The sequence below is a fragment of the Cornus florida genome, unplaced genomic scaffold, assembly GCF_030987335.1.
Source record: "Cornus florida cultivar Cherokee Brave unplaced genomic scaffold, ASM3098733v1 CherokeeBrave_3.0.0_Hap2_Chr01, whole genome shotgun sequence".
Classification (NCBI taxonomy): Eukaryota; Viridiplantae; Streptophyta; class Magnoliopsida; order Cornales; family Cornaceae; genus Cornus; species Cornus florida.
Genome location: NW_026775571.1, coordinates 82461589 through 82480429, shown reverse-complemented (window position 1 = coordinate 82480429; position 18841 = coordinate 82461589). Strand labels below are relative to the sequence as shown.

The 18841-nt window shown below is 41.6% G+C and overlaps 1 protein-coding gene across 1 annotated transcript; it reads right to left on the bottom strand.

Moving 5' to 3' along the window:
• Positions 1 to 1192: 1192 nt before the first annotated feature.
• On the bottom strand, positions 1193 to 6567 carry LOC132276212 (disease resistance protein RGA2-like). The gene is made up of 4 exons (XM_059777549.1): positions 3199 to 6567; positions 2963 to 3108; positions 2702 to 2779; positions 1193 to 2609 (listed from the first exon to the last, which is right to left on the bottom strand). Exons 1-2 carry the CDS (start codon positions 6565 to 6567, stop codon positions 3016 to 3018), a joined length of 3462 nt encoding a protein of 1153 aa, XP_059633532.1. The 3' UTR covers positions 1193 to 2609; positions 2702 to 2779; positions 2963 to 3015.
• Positions 6568 to 18841: the final 12274 nt, after the last annotated feature.

Sequence of the window (18841 nt, the reverse complement as noted above, 5' to 3'; positions counted from 1 at the left end):
TCATATGCCTTGCACCATAATATTGGTACACCATAAAATCTTATTACAATTTTTATGTTTCAAATAATGTTTTGTGTCTTTAATTAGACTTTTACACCATAATATTGGTACTTTTATTTAGTAGGTTTTTGTTGGTACGCTTATTTTATTTTACTTTTTAATTTTATTTCATAAATTTGTAAATTTGGTCTCACTACAAATTATACATGAAATCACTTTGAATAGATAATCTGGGAAACTTTCTTTGATATATATATATATATATATATATATATATATATATTGATATTTAAGCAATTTTATTAAAGAAGGAAACAAACAGCTCAACAATTAAAAAGCAAGTCACAAAGAGGGTATTTGGGACTTTAATAATAATACTTGATACATTTGTAATTATTTTGTTTAAATCAATCAAATTGAAAAATAGACTTTTAAAATAGATTATTTTGTGATTTAGGATTCCTAACTTTACCTATATGTAGTTTTTCCTATTATAAATTGATAAAATGCAAAAAAAAAATAATAATAATAAAATAAAAAAACCTGAGCTATTGGGGTTTTTGCAAGAAATCCCCTAAACTGTAGTATGATTTTGTTGCAATTTACCCCACCATTTGATGCTGGAAAAAGAGAGAGACTAGTCTTGAATGAAAGCTTACTCGGATTCGGTGTTGCCAAATATAGCAAAAGTAAAATTTGTCTGTTAAAAAAAGGAAGAAAATTAAAAGTAAAGTTCATCTCATTTTTTTGTTTTTTTTTGGTCCAGTTGGTTGTATCACCATCTTCGGCCTAGCAAAAGGCAACTTCCAATGTCAGAAAACTAAAGATCAGTAGCCCATTTAGTTTGAAGCCAGCCCACGGTTGACAGTTGAATCCAGAAGGCATAGGACGCCCAGCAAGTTTGGTTGAATCAAAGACTACTTGAAGCCCAATTTTGTCCAATTTGTTTGACAAACAGGCTTTGGCTAAGTGTCGTATGTAATATTCGGCCCAATTTTCTGGCACTCATCTTATTAGGTAAATGCCATATGCACTTATTTCATTTTTATGTAATTGTACTTCATTATATTACAGGTATGCATAGATATGTTCTTTCTTTTAATTTAGGCATTCCAAAGTAATTTAAGTAGTTTGAATGTTAAAATTTTAGAACTTTTTCCTTAGCTTATCTTTGCATTATATTTAGAATAAAAAATAATAATAATAATAAGTGTAGCTCGTGAAGTACCCACTGTCTTCTAATTTTTTTTTTTTTTAACAATTCATGTATCTAGTTCTCTAGAGATTCATGAGAGTTGATTGCTACCGAACCCATGGTGGGTTGGGTGTGCACCATTCGACATCCAACCACTTTAATGCCTCGCTTGGTCACAAGCCTGTGCTACTGGGCTCGACACTATCTTCTAAATTCAAAAGTAGGGTTTTGTTTAGGCTGAGGAATGAGTTAGTTGAGTAGCTTTAGACTTAAAACAAATGTATATACATATATTCCTCCAGAAGTACATTACACCACAAATACTCCAATTTCATACAATCCCAAATGGCCTATTGGCATGATAAGATTCTATAAAACACAAAAGTATAATTTTTTTGATCAAATCCAAGTAATTGAAAATTCTCAAATCCAACTTTTTTGATCAAATCCAAGTAATTGAAAATTCTCAAATCCAACTTTGCAACTGAACAAATAATTGCACAACTTAATCAACAATGTAGAGTGTTATTCTTTTTTATTCTTGATGAACCAGCGTTTATATACACGTAGATTCACATTCCCCTAGCAACTGCTGCTGCCTCTGAGTTTTCATCCTGTGAACCTGCATGCTCCATGACAGGATTCTAAAATCATTTCAACTAAGCATTCAAGATCCATCGCAACACAATAATAGCGCAATCTAGAAGCAGAAATATGTCCATCCATTTAGTGTCATACCCAATGTAGTGCACACGAAGTTCTCAAGTTTTACGGACTCACAAAAATATGAATCTCACTACCGGAACTAGTGAATTGTTAGATGTTCTGCAAAGAAAAATTTGTATTAAAGCATAGAGATAAATAAAATATAACGCAGTGAATTGTTGAGAAATTAAATAAAGATTTAACATTTTTAGACACTGAAGACATCTTCTTAAAACAAAAATGTTGTCATTCTCTAAATGATACTAGGTATTTAGATAAGGGAATTTTAAGGGAGTAAAATATAAAACCACTAATTTGTACTGTACAATACTAAGTAAAAAGTAACCTTTTACATGTTATTTACTTCCCTTGTTAGGGAATAATTGCAAACACAGCCATCGGAATCTGCAGTCTCATCCACGAGTTAGAACCATATTAGCAAGTAATATTCATATTTGTCATATCTCTACTCCATCTTTCAGTGGTAATAAACCTAATATTAAGTAAAATCACTTTGGCATTAACTAGGCCTGGTTACCTTATTCAGGGTGATGATGGGAGAAAAGACCAGACAAAACTGAACTTTGGCATTATTTTGCACCAAGCAGGCTTGAAACGGCATTCTCACACTTGTCACCGCAGTGTAAAAGACGACTACTCATCTATCCAATCATTTTTTTTTTGGCTCATAGAGAGAGAGCATGTTCTGCTGTACGGAGCAAGTTTTCAGACTCGAAACAAGTTTTCACAAACTGGTTCATAAAAGTCACAAAAATAATTAAGCTACTAGAAATGTCTCACCTTCAAGATTAAACACATGGAGAGGAAAACGAATAAGACTGTAAAACAAATGTGCCCCATAACACATGCGGACATTCCCTGATAAGATCAAAAGGAAAAAATAAAATCAACAAAAAAAATATAATATTTCTATTCAAACTTGGTATAATTTTATTGAAAGATACGTGTTAAAGAGTATAACATGAACAAAGAACAATAACAAAAAGAGAAGAGGAGGAAGAAAGAAGTACAAAGACGAGAGACTAGAGAAAGGATAATTACTAAGTTGTTGTACTTGCAATTTGTAAAATGAAATGTGCAATCTTGTATACTTATTACAATGAGTCGTCATCGTAGGCCGGAGAAAGATAAGGAGAAGGATCATCAGGAGTGGATAGCGTAGAATGGAACAAATCAAAGTCGTCTATCTGTCCCATAAAATAAACAATTGAACTCAAATAAAGAAAGAGACAATGAACAAGAAGAGAGAAGAATAAGATGAAGTTTTATGGTCTTACCCAAAAAGAAGGATATGGATCAAGAGAAACAATTGGGATGTGAGCAATCTTTGGCCAATCTTTCCCTGTTTCTTTCTGGCATCTATCAGATAAAACTTCATGGCATGACAAAATGTCGAGTTTTTGCAGAGTCGTAACATGTTGAAGTCCCACAGGAAGAGATACCAACTTTGGAACACGTTTGATAAGGAGATGCGTGAGGTTCTTGAGGCCTTGAAATTGCATGCCGTCATCATCATCTAACAGATCAAGCTCATGGCAGAGGCTGATAGACAAGGAATGGAGGGCGGTGAGATGTCGCAGTCCTCCTGACAGAGAGGTTAGTTCTCCACAACTCGAAATCTCAAGCTTCTGGAGAGAAGTGAGGCTTCGAAACGGCTCCTCAGGCAGATTAACTAGATCCTCAATGAATCTTAAAGACAGAGACTTTAAATTGGAAAGAGGAAGAAGCAAAGAATATGAAGAGGACGACGCTTCGACTGTTGTTGAGGACACCATCATCATTAACTGTTGTACTAGATTGTTGTTGACCCCACAGAGATCTAGTGTTTCAAGACATGGTTGCAGAAGAGGCACTGATGCCAGATTACAGCAGTAACGGATGGTTAATTTGGAAAGAGAAGGAAATGATGGGAGCTGATGATATTGCTGTTGGGCTGGTGAAGAAGTTGTGGTTGCTGTTGCTTTTTCTTCTGCTTCACTAGTACTCATCCACCATCCTTTCAATTTAACCAAGGTAACCAATTCGAGTTCTTTCAGGGATGGGAAGAATATTGATGTTGGTGTTGGTTCTCTTCTTCTTGCTGCTGCTCTACTCGATGAGGAGGGTAAAGAAGAGAAGCAGGAATTTTCATGTTGGTGTTGCTTCTCTTCGTCTATGTACTCTAGGGAATCCATTTCTTCAACCCCAAGAAATTGGAGAGAAGGAAGTTGCCCAAATGGTGGCAGATGTTTCCATCCGTGACATCTGTCTATATGAATTCTGACGAGATTTGGGAGGGATAAGCCAATTTTGTCAACCATCATCCAACTTGGGAAACTCACTCCCATATAACTAAATAATTTCAGCTTCTTTAGATTCAGGTGTGGCCGTAGGCCTTCCAACAATAACCCCTCCTCAATATCTCCTTCCCTTCTCCAAAGTTGAAACTCTAATGTCCAGCTTAGGCCATTTCTTGATGTTGTTTTTAAACAATTGCGGCCAGATGAGCAGTCCCCACGTCCAACAACTTTTAACTTTCCCCGTAAATTGTTTAGGCTTTGCAATTCATTCAATCGGCCATTTGACCCTACTACAAACAACGTTAATTTCAAAAGAGACGTCAACTCACCCAATCCATTAGGCATGCAAGTCAATGCATAACAGTCGTCGAGTTCAACATGTCTAAGACTGACCAATTTCTTAAAATCACTTGGCAATTCTTTAAGAGACCGACATCCATTGAGTTCAAGATCTCTAAGACCGACCAATTTCTTAAAATCACTTGGCAATTCTTTAAGACGCCAACATTCATTGAGTTTTAAGGTCAGCAAATTTTGCAATGTGGTTATGGAACTTGGCAGAGTCTGTATACCCCAATTTTTACTGAGATCAAGATACCTTAAATGTTTTAACTTGCCTATGTAACTCGGCACAATCTCAATTCTCAAGGAATACAATTCCAATACACGTAACCTTTTAAAAGTTGAGACAATTCTTTCACAAGCTAATTTATTAAAAATTTCAACCTTTCCATGATTCCAAAAAATTGTTCGTAACTTGTTAGCTTTAACCAAGTGGGTTGAAATTTGTTGTGATAAATTTACACGGGAATCAAGTGACACGTGACGAATTTTTTCATCAACAATTTCTACATCCAAATTCACCATGAAAAATTTGGCCTTCGCAACCAATTGCGCAAGATCGTGAACAAGATCATGCATTTTGCAACTTATTACATCACCCCATTCCTCTCTTTGGACATCTTGAAAAAGGGACCTCCTAAGTAAATCCATAAAATACAAGTCACCAACATCCTCCAACTGCTGATTTTCATACACCGGCCCTCGAATGAATCCCTCTGCAATCCACAATTGGATCAATTTTTGCTTATCAATAATTTGATCTTTTAAATACAAGGAACAGAATGCAAAACAACTCTTCAGATGTGAAGGAAGATAATCATAACTTAACTTCAGTATTGGAAAAATAACATCTTCTTCTTCGACTATTTTTGACAAATCGTTGTTTTTAAAAAGCTCCCACTCATCCATTGTATCTTTAATGTATAGTAGGCTACCTACAGCCCTTATGGCAAGAGGGACTCCTTTACACTTCCGAACAATTTCCTTGCCTATTGTTACTTGAAATGTATTCTCTGACTCTTTACTTTCTTTGAATGCCATTTTTTCAAATAAAGACCAGGACTCCTCCTCAGACAAGCCTTTTAAAAAATATGGTGAATTTGACCCTGAAACATTTGCAACCAACTCAGAACGAGTAGTCAATAAAATTTTACTTCCTCTCATACCACCCATTAGCAAATCTATCATTTGTAACCATTTGTCACGATTCTCGTTCCACACATCATCCAACACAAACAAAAATTTCTTCTCACCAATTTTTTCTTGCAATTTATCCAACAAAAGATTTTCAGGTGTTTGGTCTCCTATTATCTTTTCTGCAATGACCTTCGCATCAAAGATGTTAGAAACACAAACCCACGTCTTAAGATCAAAATGTTTAGTGACCCTCTCATCATTATATACTAATTGTGCAAGTGCGGTCTTTCCCATTCCCCCAATTCCAACTACTGCAACAACTGACACATTCTGTTCCTGAACGTTGCTTTCCAATAAAAGCTGTACAATTGCCATTTTATCACCATCCCTCCCAATAACACTTTCTGCACGAACAAAAGAGTAAGTCTCCTCTCTCTTAATATTCTCAACTCGCATCTGATTTATAGGCCGTTCAGTGAGGTGAAACTTTTTCTTATCTTCGGCAATCGCATCTAGTCTCTCCCTAATGGCCTTAATCTCATGAGCCAACTTACTACTGAAAGGAAGCTTGTTTAAGCTAGAGAAAAAATGGCGTACCTTCTTTAGCCTCGTGTTGTGTGTCATAGCCTGACGGCAGAGAAGTTGGGTGGAGATGTCATCGAGCAAGTCATCAGCATCAAGAAATGCATCATTGAGTTTTTCGAGCCAGTCTTCAATCTCATGGTTTGTGAGTTGCTGCTCCTCTGCATCGGCAAGTACTGCTCCGATTGTGGAAACCGTGTTTCTGAGTTTGTCAAGTTCATCCTTCATGCCCCACACAAGTCCCATCTCTTGGAGAAGAGCGGAACCCAACTTCTTCACAATTTCAGTCAGAAGTGCTTCTGCCATTTCTTTGTGCAGCAACAGAATAAGCCCTTGAGAAAATTGAAGGATTGAGAGAATGGTAAAAGAAGAAATGATTCAATAGTTTGTTTGTGCAGCTGTTGAATGAGCTCTTGAGAAATTTGAAAGTTACGTGATCAGTATTTCGTGGACCAGCTTATCTCCTCGTCAACGGGATCCATGTGTCGATTTATCATGGATCCACGTGACAAATTTTGGATACGTGGCAAAGCTAAAATTGTGCCAATTTGAGAACAGACATGAACAAGCCGACAAGGGTGTGGGGACTTTTCCCCCGTTTCCAAGCTTGCAAGTCATGAATATTAGGTATGCGTCTCTTTCTTATTTCAACCCAATCGTTCAATCCATCTTTATGCGTCTCTTTCTTATTTCAACTTGGTGCTCCAATGGAGACAAAAACAAAAAATAATGGGTCTCACTGACCACTTATAGAACGTGAAATATGGGTCAAATCTATAATATATATATATATATATATATATATAGTATTAGACAAAAGTTTAGATCCAACTTAATTAAGATGATGAGAAAATTATTTTTGTTAAATTTTAATTTATTTTTCTTACATAAATATTTTATGACAACAAAATAACAAAAACTTAAAGGTATATACTCCATCCGTCCCTAATTAGTAATTTATTTTTTTATTTTTACATATTTCAAATTAGTTGTCCTCCTTGAAAAGTTAAAGTATCTTTTCATTATATTTTCATCATTATCCTTTATCTTTTTAAAAAATTTCAAACTTTGTAACTATATATATTTAAATTAAAAAGGATAACTTGGTAATTTTAAAAGGAGACAATGCATTAATTGCGTGTCCCCTTAAAAACTTCAATTTCTAAACATGAACTTCTACTTAAGGACAGAGAGAATATATTTTACGAAGATGAGCCTGAAGTCTGTAAACTAAAGTTGTGCATTTGCAAATTAATAAGTGCCCAAATATTAGTGGACTTCATATTTAATGTTCTTCCTAGTATAACGGTAATGTTCAAATTATTCACAACTCCAACATTATATATGAATGAAAAGAATTCTGACCTAATGATATTACCTTTCTTTTCTTAATGGGAGTTTGAGAGTTTAAGTCGATAAGAATATGTGAATAATAGGTATAATTTTGTTTTAACTTGAAAAATAAAAAATAAAAAATAAAAAATAAAAACTAACTAATTGCATATCGCAGTGATCAACTTGCTGATGATTTCTTATCCAATTAACCCAAAAAAAAAAAAAAAAAACAAAAACAAAAACAAAACAAAACAAAACCAAACCAAACCAAACCAAACCAAACACCAAACAAGAAGTTGAGTACATGGCATTGGGCCCTTAAAGCAAGGGGATGATTTGGATTAGGTCACTTTTGCAAGTGAGAATTTGTAATGCATACATCTATGAACGTGTGTTTGACAACTAGGCCCCTCTCTGAAAAATTATATGCCAGTGTTGCAAGAGAAAATCAAGAGATTATTATTATCATCATTTTTTTTAACAACATCAAGATCTAGAGATAGACAATTTGTACAAGATAAAGGGAAGATAAACGATATTGTTACAACTGTTTAATTTGAAGACCAAGTAGGTTATATACGGAGTAATAATTACTATGTAACAATGTCAAATAGTGATATCATATAGTATCTTGCAGTTTCATGTAATAATATTATTTTATTTTTGCGAACAAAAGACTTGTTTTGTACAATTGGGGTTCATAAAAAAAAATAAAATAAAATAAAATAAGATAAGATAAGATGACACAAAGTAACAAAAAATTAGAATCATACTTTAGATTTCAAAACTTTAAAACGATAAATCATAAATTAGAAGATTAATGAGTCCTGCGGGACCAGGTTCGACTTCAACCACCCTCTCCCTCCTTACCAGGATATATATATATATATATATATATATATATAATTAATTGATTAATTAATTAATAACCATACATCAGAAGATTGATTCGGTAGCATTTTGAGCTCAAATTAACATTCAGTCATTCACTCCAACCCTAAACTTAATCAGACATGATGTTGCCGGGCTTCCTATGCCTTCTGTAATCAAGGGTCAACTGTGGCCTACCATCAAACTAAATGGGCTACTGAGCCTAATAGGTTTTGTGACATTGGAAGTTGGCTTTTGCCAGGCCGAACTGAAGGTGATACAACTAACTGGACGTAAAAAGACAAAAAATGAGATAGTTCTTATTGTAAATGGACCCTCATGTTTATAAGGGCCCATTTCAGTCTGCCTAGGCTCGCACTCCATTCCACCCATCCTGGGCTTTGGGTTCTTATTCTTTTGTTTTGTTTTTTCAAAAATAAAAAATAAATTTATCTGCACAAATAATTTGGCCTCTACTTTGTCCATGAGAAGTTGAACCTTCAATATCTCAATGAATAGAGGATTTTTTTTTTTTTTTCTTATTTTTTTGTCCGTCCTAAATTTCCATATCATTTATCTAAAGAACCATAATATATTTTAAAATTGAATTGAGTAGAAGTCTATGAATAGCTACCAATCATTGGCCCAAACAAAGACATTTCAAAATAAGACAAACAAGTGGCTACCCAACGACTTTATAAAGTTGGCCCGCCACCTCTATAAATTTATAAAAAAATTATAAAAATTTATAAATTTAGTTGTGTCTGTTGCACGGTACAGTATCGATAATAACCAGCCATGTATATTATTTACTTAAATAATGGTGGATGTCAGATGAATAGTGGCATCCCAAATATTACCAAATATTATTTGTGCAATAATATATATCCCTGATAGTCTGGCATCAAGATTAAGACTAACACATGGATAATATGTTTTAACTAAGCTCACCACGCCAAAATTAAATAAATAAATCACTCTTTTTACCATGCTAACCAAGAACAAAAGAATATTCTTATAAGTAAGAATAACATTTTTTTCGCCAGTGACACTAGACTTCTGCCACTCGTCGGATGTGAATTTATGATCCTCCCACGGCACAAAGTAGTACGTGGCATTGGCTGTGCGATTGTACCATGGTGTGGATATGGCTGCAGAAATAAAAAGTCTAAGATCAATCTCGGTATTTAGTATGAACGGGCTATGCATGCAATCATTTTGGATGCTGAGGAGGCCGAGGACGACATGGGCCGGATCCGACTTGCAAGCACTACATTCGGTCCGTACAGCTGGGTCGGCCCATATAAAGACACTGCCATATGGGCCGAACGCGAGTAAGCCCATCAAAGGTGACCAGGACTTATGGAGGAATAGGCCTAGATCCAGCAATCAGTCAATATCTTGTAAATATCTTGTAAATATCTATAAATAGGAGAAGGAATGGAAAGGGGGAAGAGCTTTTTGGGGTTGAAGTGTAAGAATTCTAGAGAGAGAAAGAGGGAACGAATTTCTTGCATCTTCAATTGGCGCCGTCTGTGGGAATCGCATGGAAGTTTGGTTGATCAATGAGGAATATCGAGTGGATTCAAACCAATTCGGTTGATCGAGACTCGATCTTTGGGATTTGGATCCAGATCTGAGCGATTGTGACCTACTCTGGAGGAATTACAATTCTTGAAGCTTTGGCAGGAGTGGCTTCAGATCTACGCAACAACGAGTTGTTCGATTGTGGCAGGATCTGACGGATTTAGAGTTCAGACAATTCAGATCTCGTAAACAGTGAGCATAATTCGGAGAATTAGAAGCCAGATCTAAAAATTCCCACTCACGAAGCTTGGATCTACTCGCGAACTTGAGATTAATGCCTTTACTCCGTTCAGGAATAATGATAGGTGAAAGCTCCAATCCGATGGAGGCTGTCCAGCAAACAAAGCTTGAGGAGTTGATGAACTTGATTGAAGCTCTCAAAAAAGAGAATGCAGAGTTGAAAGCTGGAATGCAACATCGGCAAATACCTACGGTTTCGCATCCACTTCCGGTCGGAGAAGGAGGTGTTCAATCTAATATCGCGCGTCAAGGCGAACAGGACGAGAACAATCAGTCAGCTCACCACCGTGATGAAAGGATGATGGACAATTTGCCACCAAATGTTCGTCGAGTTGAAGATCACGAAGGATCGACTCACGTTGATCCGCATCGGGAAAGGTTCGACCGAGAGGAAGTGATAGAGGTTGATCGCCGTCGAGTAGCGTCGCCTTGGCAAAGAGAGTTCATAGAGGAACGGTCATTCGATCCGTCTTACCGGCCCTCCATGGTTACTATCACTCATCGTGGTTCGGAGGGCAGAACCGTAACTCACAGAGCTACCGCTGGACTCCAGAGAGAGAATGAAGCTCTCCGATCCGCAGCTCGGACGGTGGATTCACCATTCACCGACGAGATCTTGAATGCCCCGCATCCAAGGAAGTTTGCTATGCCAGTCTTTATTCTGTTCGACGGAACGACCGATCCGATCGATCATGTGTATCATATCCAGTTGAAAATGGCCCTGAATACGGAAAACGACTCTTTAATGTGCAAATGTTTCCCTACAAGCCTAGCCGGACCGGCGCTCAGCTGGTTCAAAAATTTGCCTAGGAGCTCCATTGGTAGCTTCAGAAACCTGTGCGATCGGTTCATAAGCCAGTACTATGGGAACAAACGCCCGCCGAAAGACATCTCGAGCCTATTCACGATGAGGCAGCACAAGGATGAACGTCTCCAGGCTTTTCTTACCAGGTTTAATCTCACTAAGAGTATGGTGATCGAATGCCACCCTTCTACAGCAGTTCAAGCCTTCAAGTTAGCCATGACACGTGGAACTCCGTTTCACACCAGTCTGGTAGTGAACACGCCAACTACTATGGATGAACTCAATGAAAGAGCCGATGGCTTTGTGCGCCTAGAAGAAGAGGAGGCAGCTAATGCTCGGACAGCGTCGCTCGTGTCGACCGAGGAAAAGTCCAAGGCAAAGATTAGGCAGAAGCAGGCTCAGCCGCAACGTCAGACCTCTTGGAAGGCAGAAAAAAGGTCCAGGGAGGAAGAGCTGATTACTCCGCTGAAGGTCACTCTGGCGAGGTTGTATCAGGAGAACAAAGATAAGTTTCATCCACCACTGCCAATTAGGCAACCCCTCGAACAGAGGGATCAAACTAAACATTGTGCTTTCCATTCTGACTTCGGTCATCAGACTAACGAATGCAGGAACCTGAGGAGGCAAGTGGAGATGTTGATAGCTAGAGGGGAGTTCGCGAGTTATGTTCAAGGTTCGGCGATAGAGCAGAATCGACCGGTGGAACAAATAAAAAGGAGTCATAAACAAAGCTCCCACAATTCACAACCAGTTCGTATAATCAATGCTATCCATGGTCGACCCGAGCCTAGTGAAGAGTCGGATGAGCTACTCCGGGCGCGCCTGCGGCAAGCGCAGATGAAGAAAAGGGTCAGCAGTGTGAATACTCTACACCAGCAGAGCCCGTCGATGCAGATAAAATTCGACTGGACAGACCTGCAACGTGTTCAACTGCCGCATGAAGACCCGTTGGTAGTCAGTTTGACAGTGGCAGACTGCTTGGTGCGCAGAGTTCTGATCGATCCTGGGAGCAGTGCGAATGTCATGCCGAGGGACACATTTGATAGGCTCGAGATTCAACCAGAGAGGCTCAAGCCCACCGGAAATCCCTTGTTAGGATTCGATGGGAAGAGGGTGGAGCCCGTCGGGATGGTGGAAGTGGAAGTTCAAGCTGCAGAACGAGCTCTTATGGAAACTTTTGTGGTTGTAGAAATTCACCCCTCGTATAATCTCCTGATGGGAAGAGGATGGATTCACAGAGTCCAAGGTGTACCCTCAACTCTGCATCAGGTCATGAGGTGCCTCGGACCCGAGGGAGATAAAGTGATAGACATTCGGGGGGATCAGGTTGTAGCAAAAGAGTGTTATTCCGTCACACTAAAGCATGCTGGGAAAGGGAAAGCGCCCGTCCGTTCGGCAAGCCCCAGATAGCAATTACAGGAACCTCCGCCCGAGCAGAACAGGGTGGAGGAGTCAGTCGACTTGACCGAGGAGCCCCTTCTAGATGTGCAGATCGATCAGTCCAGGCCAGAATGAACTACCAGAGTAGGTATAAGACTGACCAGAGAAGAGCAGCAAGAGCTAGTGGATTTCTTGTCCCACAATGCCGACGTATTTGCATGGAGTCACCTAGACATGCCTGGAATTAGTCCCTCCGTATCCTGTCATTCCCTGAATGTCAATCCCAATTTCAAACCGGTGAAACAGAAGCAGCGAAGATTTGCTCCAGAACGTAATCAAATCATAGCGGAAGAGGTCGATAGGCTGCTTGATGCGGGATTTATCAGAGAAGTGCACTACCCTGATTGGTTGTCCAACGTCGTTGTCGTGCAGAAGAAGAATGGGAAATGGCGAGTATGCATTGATTTCACCAATTTGAACAAAGCCTGTCCGAAGGACAGCTTCCCGTTGCCTAAGATTGATCAAATGGTGGATGCCACCACCGGGTATGAGCGTTTAACCTTTCTGGACGCTTATTCAGGTTATAATCAGATCCCTATGGACCCCGCAGATGAAGAAAAAACTTCTTTTGTTACCGAGCGAGGAACATACTGCTACAAAGTTATGCCTTTCGGACTAAAGAATGCGGGAGCAACTTATCAAAGACTTGTTAGCAAAATTTTTAAGAATCAAATGGGTGAGATTGTGGAAGCCTATATTGATGATATGGTGGTAAAGAGTAGGAAGAAGGATGATCATCTGAAGCATCTGCAAGACGTATTTGATGTACTGAAGCGATATGGGATGAGGCTCAATCCAACCAAGTGCTCGTTCGGTGTGAGTTCCGGACAGTTTCTGGGACACGTGGTCAACCGCAGAGGCATCGAAGTTAGCCCCGCTCAAGCAGAGGCTTTGATTAAGAATGCCGAGCTAAAGACGATCAGAGAGGTGCAAGCCCTCACAGGACGAATAGCTGCATTAAGTCGATTTATTTCAAAATTGTCAGATCACTGCAAACCGTTCTTTGACACGATTCGGAGCCATGGAAGGCAGGTCTGGGGGGATGAGCAACGACAAGCATTGACTCATTTGAAGGAATATATGCAGAATCCACCAGTCCTGTCAGCCCCAAATCCGGAAGAAAAGTTATTTCTATATCTTGGAGTATCTGGTGTCGCGACGAGTGCCGTTCTGATTCGTTGCAAGGAAGGGGTGCAATACCCGGTATTTTATGTAAGCAAAACACTGACAGAGGCAGAAAAAAGATACTCAAAGGCCGAACGGGTGGTACTTGCACTTGTAAATGCAAAAAGAAAGTTGAGGCATTATTTCGAATCCCACCCCATAGCTGTTCTAACAACTTTCCCAATCAGAACGCTTATGCACAAGCCAGAGCTTTCGGGCAGAATGACAAAGTGGGCCATAGAGTTGAGTTCATTTGACATAACGTATGAGCCGCGAACAGCTGTTAAAGGGCAAGCGGTGGCCGATTTCCTGCTAGAATGTGATGCCGAAGATACGGAAGAGGACCTTAGATCCGGCTCTTGGAAACTTTTTGTGGATGGCTCCTCTAACCAGACGGGGGCTGGAATTGGGATCAAACTGCAAACCCCAGAGGGTACTTCCTTGAGCCAAGCACTCAGACTTGAGTTCCGAGCCACCAATAATGAAGCGGAATACGAGGCGTTGCTAAATGGATTAAAGTTGGCCAGAGAGCTACAGATCAAAAGTTTGACTGTGTATAGTGACTCGCAGCTGATTGTTCGGCAGGTAAATGGTGAGTACGCGACCAAGGATGACACGATGGGGGCATATCGTTCTGCCGTTCTGCATAAAGCCAAGGACTTTGCAAAGATTGAATTCATACAGCTGCCGAGGGAACAGAATGCAGACGCGGACCGGTTAGCATGTAGTGCTTCGAGTTGCGGTGAAACATTGGCAAGGGTGATTCCAGTAGGAATACTGACCCAGCCATCTATTCTCGAAGGACCCTTGGACTCTGACCCTTGGCAAGTCAACGTCATACCGTATGAACCGAGTTGGATTGACCCCATCATCACCTATATTCGAGATGGCGTTTTGCCTATGCAGAAGGATGAAGCTAGGAGACTTAAAAAGAATGCTGCAAAGTACGCCATCGTGCGTAGCCAGCTGTACAGAAGGTCCTACTCTGGCCCATACTTGAAGTGTGTCACCCCCGCGGAGGCGCAGCAGGTATTGCGAGCTATTCATGAGGGTGTGTGTGGCAATCATTCTGGGGGGCGATCGTTAGCGCATAAAGCAATGACACAAGGGTATTTCTGGCCAAACATGTCAAGAGATGCGGAGGAGTTCTCTCGAAGGTGCGATAAATGCCAACGATATGGACCATTAATCCACCAACCACCTGAGGAATTGCACGTAATGGCCTCGCCATGGCCTTTCGCGCAATGGGGGATGGATGTGGTCGGTCCTCTGCCAACTGCGAGAGCTCAGAACAAGTATGTGTTACTGGCCACGGATTACTTCACTAAATGGGTGGAAGCAGAACCATATCCTAGCGTGACTCAGACTCATGTGAGAAGATTTATTTGGAACAATATTATCTGCCGTTTCGGTGTTCCCAGATCAATAGTCATGGACAATGGCACAAACCTCGACAGCAGGCAAGTAAGAAAGCTGCTGGAGGAGTATGGAATCAACCAGAAGTTGGCTGCAGTAAGTCATCCTCAGGCCAACGGACAAGCAGAAATCACAAACAGAACCATTTTCGCCTGCATCAAGAAGAAGCTGGAAGATCATAAAGGGAAGTGGTTGGATGAACTCCCGAACGTTTTATGGGCTTACAGAACCACCCCAAGGCGGCCGACTGGGGAGAGCCCGTTTGCAATGGCGTATGGTACCGAGGCAGTTATACCGGTTGAGCATTTGGTCCCCACTATCAGAAGCTTAGCATGGAGTCGAGATCAGAACGACAAGATGTTAAGATTGAACCTCGAAATGATAGACGAAAGGAGGGACACAGCCGCTATAAGGTTAGCTTCGTATTAGCAAGTATTGGCGAATAGTCACAACAAAAGAGTAAAGCACAGGGATTTTGCCCCTGGCGATCTGGTTCTGAAAAGAAAGGTGGGGATGGTCAAAAAAATGATGCCACCCTGGGAAGGCCCATACAGAATTGCAGAAGTCATAGGCAAAGGGGCATATACGTTGGAAACCATGGCGGGAAGGTTGGTCAGCAAGCCCTGGAACGCCACGTCTCTGAAGAGGTACTACCAATAAAAGCTAAGTTTCGGCTTTAATTGGATGTTGTTTGTTGTCAATCAAATACGTATGAATGAGCAAGTTACTGAAATTTATAAAAAAAATAATAAATAATAACTTTTTTTTTTCCAACGGCCTGCTAAAAATTTAAAGCCAAGTGGCAAGTGGCATTCTAGCCGAGCGCCAGGCACTTAAGCAAGATAAGTGGCAGCTGGCACTATAAGCCGAACGCCAGACACTTGCTGAAAATTTGAAGCCAAGTGGCAAGTGGCATTCTAGCCGAGCGCCAGGCACTTAAGCAAGATAAGTGGCAGCTGGCACTATAAGCCGAACGCCAGACACTTGCTGAAAATTTGAAGCCAAGTGGCAAGTGGCATTCTAGCCGAGCGCCAGGCACTTAAGCAAGATAAGTGGCAGCTGGCACTATAAGCCGAACGCCAGACACTTGCTAAAAATTTAAAGCCAAGTGGCAAGTGGCATTCTAGCCGAGCGCCAGGCACTTAAGCAAGATAAGTGGCAGCTGGCACTATAAGCCGAACGCCAGACACTTGCTAAAAATTTAAAGCCAAGTGGCAAGTGGCATTCTAGCCGAGCGCCAGGCACTTAAGCAAGATAAGTGGCAGCTGGCACTATAAGCCGAACGCCAGACACTTGCTGAAAATTTGAAGCCAAGTGGCAAGTGGCATTCTAGCCGAGCGCCAGGCACTTAAGCAAGAGAAGTGGCGGCTGGCACCATAAGCCGAACGCCAGACACTTGCTAAAAATTTAAAGCCAAGTGGCAAGTGGCATTCTAGCCGAGCGCCAGGCACTTGCCATAAACAAACACACGGCAAAGCTAATATAAAAGAAAAGAGAGAAAAGATATGTATGTATTGAAAATAAGTTGAATAGAGCACAACACATAAGGAAAAAGAGTTCTGTCATTTCATTAATATTGAGCATTGAGTTTACAAAAGTGAGATGTCCATCGTTACAAAAAGATATGGAATGGAAGAGTCCAAAGGAGCCCTAGCTAGACGCCTCAGTACCAACAGCATCCTGGTCGTGCCGACCCGCCTCCTCGGCCCCATCAGCCGTCTCACCATCACGAGGTGGGGAATCAAGATGAATGACTGATTCGTTCGGCTGGGGCTCAGCGTCAGCAGTGGCTGTGGAAGGTGCCACGGTTGACGATTGAGGAGCGGTCAGAGGCAGAGCGGTAGGAGGAGCTGTGATGATCCTGGAGGAAGCAATGTCCTGGCACTCGTCGAATATGCGCTCCGCTTCGGTGGGCTCTGGGTCGACATAGACCCCCAGAGGTTCGATCCCTAGATCTTTGTCGACCTCATCTGGAGTGGAACTGGTTTGTCCCTCATCCGGAACTCGGTCGGCGAAACCTTCCCGGAATCCTTAAGCATACCTAAGAGCACCGACCCTTGAGAACCGAGCGTGAAGAGCCAGCATCCCACCGCTCACTCTGCTGATCGCATCGATCAGAGCGGTACGCTCGTCCAGAGCTCTTTTCTCGAAAGCCATCCGAGCAGACTGTTCGTCAGCCAGAAGGCGCTGGAGTTCTGCCTTTTCTTCTCTAATTGATTCACGCTCAGTCTGCCAGACGCTCTTTTCAAGCTGGAGGGCGTCCTTCTCATCCTGAAGGGAGTCATTCTCCTTCTTCAGGACATCTCTCTCTTGTTCGATTTTGTCAAGCCGAGCCAGTACCTCGGTATTCTTCATGGCGAGGAGGTCGTTTTCTTTATTAGCCACCTCCAGGCTGTCAGAAAACTTACGGGCCCTGGCGTTCCCCATCTCCACCTGCTTCTGCATGGCCATCATTCCGAACAATGTCTGCATAGGTGCACATTAAAAACGGTTAAGCCAATAGTCAGGTCGGGCGAAGGCAAGACCAAATAATATGAGAGAATTCATGAGTTGGAAAATAAAAGTCACCTCCATAGCAGATTGGGGAAAGCGGCTGAACACATCCTTCTGGGATAGGCCCTTTGCCGCCTCAAGGTCCTTCGGAGTCCACATGCTCCTGTAGTAGGCCATGGCGGTCTGGCCATCCTTCAGCATGGTCTCGTTCGGTTTCACGAACGTCCCATCCGTTCGGGTGTACCGAGGGGCCCATGGCGGTAAGGTGGGGATAGAAGGGGGGCCTGAAGCAGAAGCGGAGCCACCAGCTGCAGTAGGCCCAGAGGGAGCAGGAGCTCTGATCGCACGGTGCAAGAGAGCACCCGGCCCGGAGACCCGGGTCTTTCTAATGAGAGGCTCCTCCTCAGGATCGACTTCACTGTCAGGATGAGGCCTTTTGCCTCGTTCTTTGTCCCGAACGCCCCCCGCAGCAGCAGGAGCTGTGGTAGCTTGGGGAGACGCGCTCTGGTTGGCAGCAGGGGCGCTGGCAACAGAGTTAGTTGCCACTGTGCTCGGGACAGTGTCAGAGATGGTGGCTGAGGAAGAGGCTGACGCTGGAGAGGAGGTCGCCCCAGCAGCAGGAGTGGCTGGGGGAGTATTTTTCTTTCTGCCAAAAGAAGGAATCTGAAGCCTGCTCATGTTGTAGCCGAGTGATGAGAGCGCTAAGAGGTTGTCTGAAGTGAGGAGATCTGAGCAGGAAGGAATATCGTTCAGAACGTATTTCTTCAAGTAGTTACTCCTATCCCTGCAAACACTGTAGCTCAAGTCATCATAAGGTATTCCTAAGGAACGGCATAAGAAAGTGCAAAAACGAGGAACGCATGTTTCGCAGGGGCAATCATGTTTATGAGATTTGAATTTCTTATAGGAGGAGACAGAACAGACACCAAAGGCGCTCGGGATTGGGTAACCCTCTGCAGCCGGCGAAGACCAAGCCCCACTAATGCCCACGATGCTATCCCTCCAACCCTTCTCAGATTTTATTGTGTCCGTACATATGGACATCTTCTCGAACGGGTAGAGGTGGTAGAAGGGTTCGTTAGTACGGATCTTACTGACCTTATAGCACAGAAGAAGGTCTATGAGGTCAAGGTCCAGATTTCTGTCACGCATCAACAAGAGCATAACAGATATGATTCTAAAGAAGTTGGGGTTGACCTGCAGGGGGGATATCCCCAATCTATTGAAGAC